Source organism: Apium graveolens, chromosome 7 (genome assembly GCF_009905375.1).
Source record: "Apium graveolens cultivar Ventura chromosome 7, ASM990537v1, whole genome shotgun sequence".
NCBI classification, from domain to species: Eukaryota; Viridiplantae; Streptophyta; class Magnoliopsida; order Apiales; family Apiaceae; genus Apium; species Apium graveolens.
In genome coordinates, this window is record NC_133653.1 from 12,783,375 (window position 1) to 12,789,807 (window position 6,433).

The following is a 6,433-nucleotide window of genomic DNA, read 5'->3' on the forward strand; positions in this document are numbered from 1 at the left end:
CCTGAACCATCCGTAGAGCACGGAATTTAGAACTAAATTAAAATAAACAGTGCACTTGTAGCACCTGTAAATACTCAACGTTCAGAATTTGTGCATTTTTTGTTCAAAAAGCAAGTGCAACTTTTGTCCAAAAATTTATGCAGGGTTGAACAATATTGCAAGTGTTATGTGTTAGAAATTGGAGTTCAGATCACAAAATTCTCAGACCGGCAACAATTGAGTTACACAAATCACATTTACTCTTGAAATCAATATACAGACATCAGCAAACAATAAATATTTTAAGTCCTAAACAGCTAGGAGCATTGCTAGACAAACAATAACATGAATGAGAAATGCAAAGTGACAAGAATTACAACAACCCTGTGAGATGTTGTAGTAATAGTAAGGAAAGGTGAAACTCCTTTGCTGCCCTGTCCCTGGCGGCCCTTGACCAGCAACATTATTTGGTGGAACCGGAGGTGAAACTGCGTATGGAGTATTGCTCCATGAACCATATGATGGTGGTGGTGGAAATGCTGATAAAAACGGTGTTGGTTGATCAAAATAGTAAGGTTCAGGTGGTGACGGATCTATTTGAGGCAAAGGTGGTGGTTGATAGTAAAAGTAGGGTTCTGGTGGTGAGAGATTGATACGAGGCAAAGGTGGTGGCTGATCATAGGAGTAAGGTTCTGGTGGTGAGAGATTGATACGAGGCATAGGCGGTGGTTGATCAAGATAGTAAGGTTCTGGTGGCGAGAGTCTGAATGGAGGCAAATGTCGCGGTGATGTGGAGGGCATTACTGGTGGAGCTGGAGGAGGTGAGCAGATGAAAGGGCAAGTTGCACAATTACTATAGCATAGTAAACTAGAACTCACCGGAGGTACTTTGAAGATATGATCTTGTGATTTTGCAGTAGAAAATTTAAGCATTTCAATGAGTCCATGCATGAAGAAAAATACCAGGTAATTTCTTTGCATTATTACTCGGCTCATGGAATCTTTCATTTGGTTGATTACTAACACTTAGTGTCAGTGTGTATGATGTTATACCTGGCTGGGATCCACAACTAGTAAGTTTCTATAGTACCGTTACTCTTTTCTTGTAAATCCAAAAGTTATTCCAGTACTGTTGGTTTCACTATGACTGTTACTCTGAGATTATGATGGTTTGGAGAAATAAAGATGGCTAAGAGTCTAAGATTAAGAGTGCAATAAGAAAACATGAATGGGTTGAGTTCTTAAAAGTGAGACTGACTTCATTTAGCAAGTAAAGTGATACAGACTTTTCAAATTTTCAAAATTTTGCTTTCGGTGGTGATTGAGGCACAAATAGATTCATTAAATAATAAAATATACTACAGAAAACTGGACTCTCAGAAAGGGGACAATATGATGAAGTAGAATTTCTGTGACAAGTTTGAAGACATTGTTCAAGCAACGGGACCTAGTTTTTTCCTTCTTTATTGCAAGGTTTTCACTTTCCAGCTGAATTTAAAAAAAAACTAGTTTTATCATATAGATAAAAATCAACCAGAGGATCAAAATTAAAGGAATATATAAAGGCGCTACCCGGTGCACAATTCTCCTGCATTGCTCAGGAGATCTCAATGCGGTGCTCAAGTCTCCCACCAGAAGGTCTCAAACTCAATATATGAACCCAGTCTTACCCTTTTTTTCCCAAAAAGTCTCCCACATCACTCATAAGATCTTTAAAGTTTAAACGCAGTTCACAAGTCTCCAACCAGAAGCTCTCATTATACGCACACTGTCTTGCCCTTAATTTTTTCATAATTTTTTTTTCAAGCTCAAACATGTAGCCTATTGGTTAGCAAGTATCCATTTAAATATTGTGTCAAACAAAACCTACCCCGGATAATATGCTGGACATAAATAACAATGAAGCACTATCAATTATCAAATCATGTTTAAGAATTGTTAAGTAGTCAGTCGTTCTAAAATCTAAAATTGTTAGAGGAAGACCCCAACATGATCTTATACTCTTCAACACATCCCCTAAATCGTACGATTGCACAAACCAATACCATGTAAAGTAACCCGTCGCTCTAAAATTCTAAGATGTTAGAGGAAGACCCCAACTCGATCTTATACTTCAAGAATTAATCAAGAATGAGGTATTGAGAAGTGAATTAAAGAACTCATACTCTAGTCTTTATTTGTAATAATGTGCTAGGAGATCAGCTAGGCTAAATATTTGTGTTTGTTCTCTCTCCGTTCTGCAATGTTTGAGCATGCATGTCAAGAAAAGAAAATTTTTCATTCAAGAAACTTTCTGATACAATGTACTTAATTTTTTTTCGCTACTAAAACTGTATGCCCAAAATTCCGAGAACAAAGACTCACATGTACATGAAAAAAGATCGACTTCTGAATCTTCATGGACAAGAACTTGTCTGGTTACAGGCACTCCAGTTATATCGTTTCATTAGCGTTAATGTCAAAGTATGACTCTGGAGATGTATCAACATTTTCCCTGGTTTCCTGAACATTCATAAAAGCAGACAATTCAGAGTAGTATATTTTCTAGTTACACTGAAATCCTCTCTAAAACAGAGAAATGTTAGAGCCCTCATTATTTTTCAATATATACCGTGAAGGCAAACCACAAGAAAAAATAACCTGTTGAGCATAACTTTCAAAGACTAGACTTTCATGAAAAAGCTTGTAAGAATTTTGAACCCCCCACCCCTCCCCTGTTTTTTTAATGGAACTGGTCAAAGTACTGATTTATTCGTAAACTGACTGATGGAAACTAATCTAAAATTCAAGAATCAATAGGTAAAAAACTTCACATGTAAAATAGTCAGTACTTCACCTACCTGCAAGGCATTTACTGAATTTTCTTATGGACTTGGATTTGGAGAACTATGATCAGGGCCGTGACTTGATTTTCTCTTTCCGAATTCTCTTAAACGGCTAAGCTCAGGCAAAACAACTGAACCAAGATTTGGTCTGTCTTTTTTCTTTAGCTCAGCACACTTCAGTGCTATTTTCGCGAAGCTAAGAGCCTCTTCAACAGGCCAATCTGGCACTGATGGATCAAGTATACTTTCAAATGCTCCCGCTGCAATGGCTTTCTCTACATGGTGAGTGAGACCCATTGGGGGCCTTGCAGTTATAATCTGGAGTAGCATTATCCCAAAAGAGTATACGTCTGATTTAACACCTAATCTACCCGTTTGTTGATATTCAGGATCAATGTAACAAAATGTTCCTGCTGCTTTAGTCATCCGATATTGTGAGACATTGTCAGCTAATGGAGCTGGGACTAATCGTGATAAACCAACATCACTAATTTTACATGTATAGTTTCGGTCCAAAAGGATGTTGGCTGGCTTGAGGTCACGGTGAACAAGGGGTTCTGGTTTTGCATTGTGCAGAAATAGAAGTCCAGTGGCAATTTCAGCTGCTATTTTGAATCGTACCCTCCAAGGGATCGAAGGGGTGTTACCTTTACGATACAGTCGATCCTCCAAGCTTCCATAGTTCATATATTCATATACTAAACATCCGTACTTGGGACAGGCGCCTAAGAGAAGGACCATATTTGGATGCCTCATGGAAGACAGGACCTCAATCTGTATATGACATTAACACATTTTACTTGACTTGTGTAGAAGTAAAATATTGGACTTACAAGGAAAATCTGTATATGACATTAACACCTTTTACATGACTTATGTAGAAGTAATAAATTTGACTTAAAAGGGAAAATTTTCAACCTATTAACTGTATAAGACCCTAAAAAAAGTCCAGAATTTTGATAAATCTTTTGCCACAATACCTCTTGTTGGAATTGCCTTTTCCCTTGGGCAGCAGCAGAACCTGATCTTAGAACTTTGATGGCAACTCCAGTGTGGTCAAGCTTGCCTTTATAAACCGGTCCATATCCACCTTCACCAATTATTAAGGACTCTGAGAACTTATCAGTAGCCGCCTCAATCTCTTCCAAGGTGTACTTTCTGTACCGAATATCATTTTTGGATAAAACATTCAAAGCCCGCTTCTTTGCTTCTGCGTCTTTTCTGACCTTTAACTCAGCATACAATCTTCTCTTCGCTTCCAAGTCAGCTAGCTTGTTTGCCTTTTCAGCGGCTTCATTCGCAGCTCTGCATTTCACCTTTTCTACCTTGGCTAAAACAAGTGCTGCCTCATGAGCAAGACGCACTTGCTCATATTTCGGAGCTTCTTTTTGCTTCCATTGCTGTATTTCTCTGACCTGAAATTATGTAATTTGATAGCACTAAACCTTAATTAAAACTTAACAAAATGGAAGCATTCTTCAGGATATGATTAAAGCTCTCTTAGAAAGTATGATACCATCTTTTTGGCTTTAGCAGCTTCTCTGCTAGCTGATTTATACATGCCTATGGTTTGCTTCAGCTCATGCTTCAGTCTTTTCAATTCTGCATCCGAATCTTCCTGCCAACCCCAAATATAATAATTTAGATAATATATTGGGCCTTTCAATATGTGAGCAATAAATCCAATCTCATGTCGTCATGTACTTACAGGGGAGAATGGCTGAGTTTCATCCTTGTCAAGTTCAGACGGAGGGTTGGAAGATACATTTTGTGCAACAACAACGGATCCAGATCGCTCTTGGAAATCCTTATCATCGCGAGAGGACTGACAGCTATCATCCCCATCGCACATATGAAAGATCAATAGTTTAATAGTCATCTCTATTGTCTATAACAATTGTGCTTGCCAACAAATTTTCAAAATAACATGAATAAAGGTACATAAATTCATAGAAGCAATAACTTACCTCACACACAAATTAGATAGTTTGTTTGTTATTTGCACTAAATCTACATAAGTTTATCTTTTTTAATTATCATGTACCTGACATAATTGTCTTGTTTAGTGTTCTCGACTGAAACATCAGGCAGCTTAGTCTCAGGATTGGAAAGATTTTCAGCATTCAAAGTAGCTGGTCGAACAGACTGTAACTTGTCATTTGCAACAACATACACCGAACAAAACTCTGGTGCAGATTCCCCGACCTTACTTGCAACATCACTGCTCCGACATTGCATATGTAATCGATTAACATTTATAAGAGAAAATTATACGTCTTGTGTGCAAGTGAGAAAGTCATGTTTGAGAAGTACCCTGTTGATGCACCAAGTACAAGGTTGTTAATCCTTTTCTCATTTATATACTGAAGAAGTGACTTGGAAACATCATTATCTTCCAGAACAACTCCTTCTGGTTTAAACTGAAACAAAACTCATTGAATATCAGAAGCAGTTAAGATTTCAGTACAGCCAAATAAAAAATGCCGCGAATTTACAATCATAATTACGACATTTTTAACTCACAAATCAATACTACCTCAACATTGACTTACCCCTTTACGCGTGCAGTAGGTACTAAAGGTTTTAATGAGCTTTGATGTTTCGTTCTCAAATGATTCACCATTCGCTTCAGAATTAATACCATCAATATCAGTAGAATCTGCAATGCCATCAGTACCTCAAACATCAATATAAAAATGAATCTTGATCCCTACTACAAAGATTCATTTATGTTGTAATAACGAAAGATAACGAAACAAAAGTAATCCGCGAGCTTAATCATATAAAATTTATTATGATAACATGCATGCGCTAATAGGGTTGATCACATTATCAAGAAACACGAAAAATGTTACGTACCATTCTGTTTCTTGACATGAATTAGAAGAAGTGCAGGGCAATCGGTGTTGCGAATCAAGAGATTATTGATAGCCCACCTAGCAGCATTTTGGCTGCTTTTGTTTCGAGCAATCGCCACGGCCACCACGTTGTTGGCCGGAGCAGAAACGCTATTGTCTTCCGGTGGGAGAGGGTGCCTCATTTTCATGAAGATGGACGTGCAACAATCAAATAAACAATCAAAATTTTATTTGATTGCAAGAAAAAAACAAATAATTATTTGATTAGTTAATTTAATTGTTGCTCCTGATCACCATCTCCTCATCCTCTCCCACCGGAATGTTTATTAGGACAGATTTGGTTTCTTAAAACGAACAAAACCGATAAAACTACCTCGTATTCTCATTTATATAATTGTTGTTAAATTTATGCTTTACCGTTTTAGCTTTTATTTTGTTTTAGTAAAATATATTTAGCCTCTTTTTTGTGTTATGTGCTTCTTTATAATTTCAAACAAATTATCTGACGTCTTTTTAAAATCAAGGTTCTTTGTCACCAAAAGAAAGATGGGCTATTGTTATTAGTAAAAAAAATGTGAAACCATCTGAAATGTGTGCTTGGAACATGCTGAAATTTTCTCCAACAATTTGCTTATTTTCTACTCACTCCGTACATTAATTCGTTATATTTAAAATAGAAAGTTCAGCATACAATTTAATACTCTTATTTGATATATTTTCATAATTTACTTTTAAAAGCTTTTTTAAAAAAAAATAAATTCAAACATTAAA

The 6,433-nt window shown here is 36.7% G+C and overlaps 1 protein-coding gene across 2 annotated transcripts; it reads right to left on the reverse strand.

Moving 5' to 3' along the window:
- Window positions 1-221: 221 nt before the first annotated feature.
- Window positions 222-6,018, reverse strand: LOC141670736 (U-box domain-containing protein 51-like). 2 transcript variants are annotated; one of them, XR_012554702.1, is made up of 10 exons: window positions 5,664-6,018; window positions 5,357-5,463; window positions 5,118-5,224; window positions 4,849-5,025; window positions 4,513-4,636; window positions 4,321-4,422; window positions 3,785-4,219; window positions 2,820-3,578; window positions 2,344-2,481; window positions 222-2,216 (listed from the first exon to the last, which is right to left on the reverse strand). XR_012554702.1 is itself a non-coding variant. In XM_074476723.1 (9 exons), the coding sequence occupies exons 1-8, from the start codon at window positions 5,848-5,850 to the stop codon at window positions 2,844-2,846; spliced, it is 1,974 nt and encodes a 657-aa protein (XP_074332824.1). In that variant the 5' UTR covers window positions 5,851-6,018; the 3' UTR covers window positions 2,239-2,481; window positions 2,820-2,843. The 2 variants fall into 2 exon arrangements, 1 of the variants encoding a protein (XP_074332824.1); XM_074476723.1 differs by lacking the exon at window positions 222-2,216 and having other exon boundaries at window positions 2,239-2,481.
- Window positions 6,019-6,433: the final 415 nt, after the last annotated feature.

Bases quoted from the DNA above. Each gene is read 5' to 3' on its own strand.
- LOC141670736 (XM_074476723.1), bottom strand. From the start codon at position 5,850: ATGAAAATGAGGCACCCTCTCCCACCGGAAGACAATAGCGTTTCTGCT. The intron at 4,423-4,512 runs GTAAGTACATGA...TGGGGTTGGCAG, and splicing joins AAACTCAGCCATTCTCCCCT to GAAGATTCGGATGCAGAATT. The intron at 4,220-4,320 runs GTATCATACTTT...ACATAATTTCAG, and splicing joins CTGCTAAAGCCAAAAAGATG to GTCAGAGAAATACAGCAATG.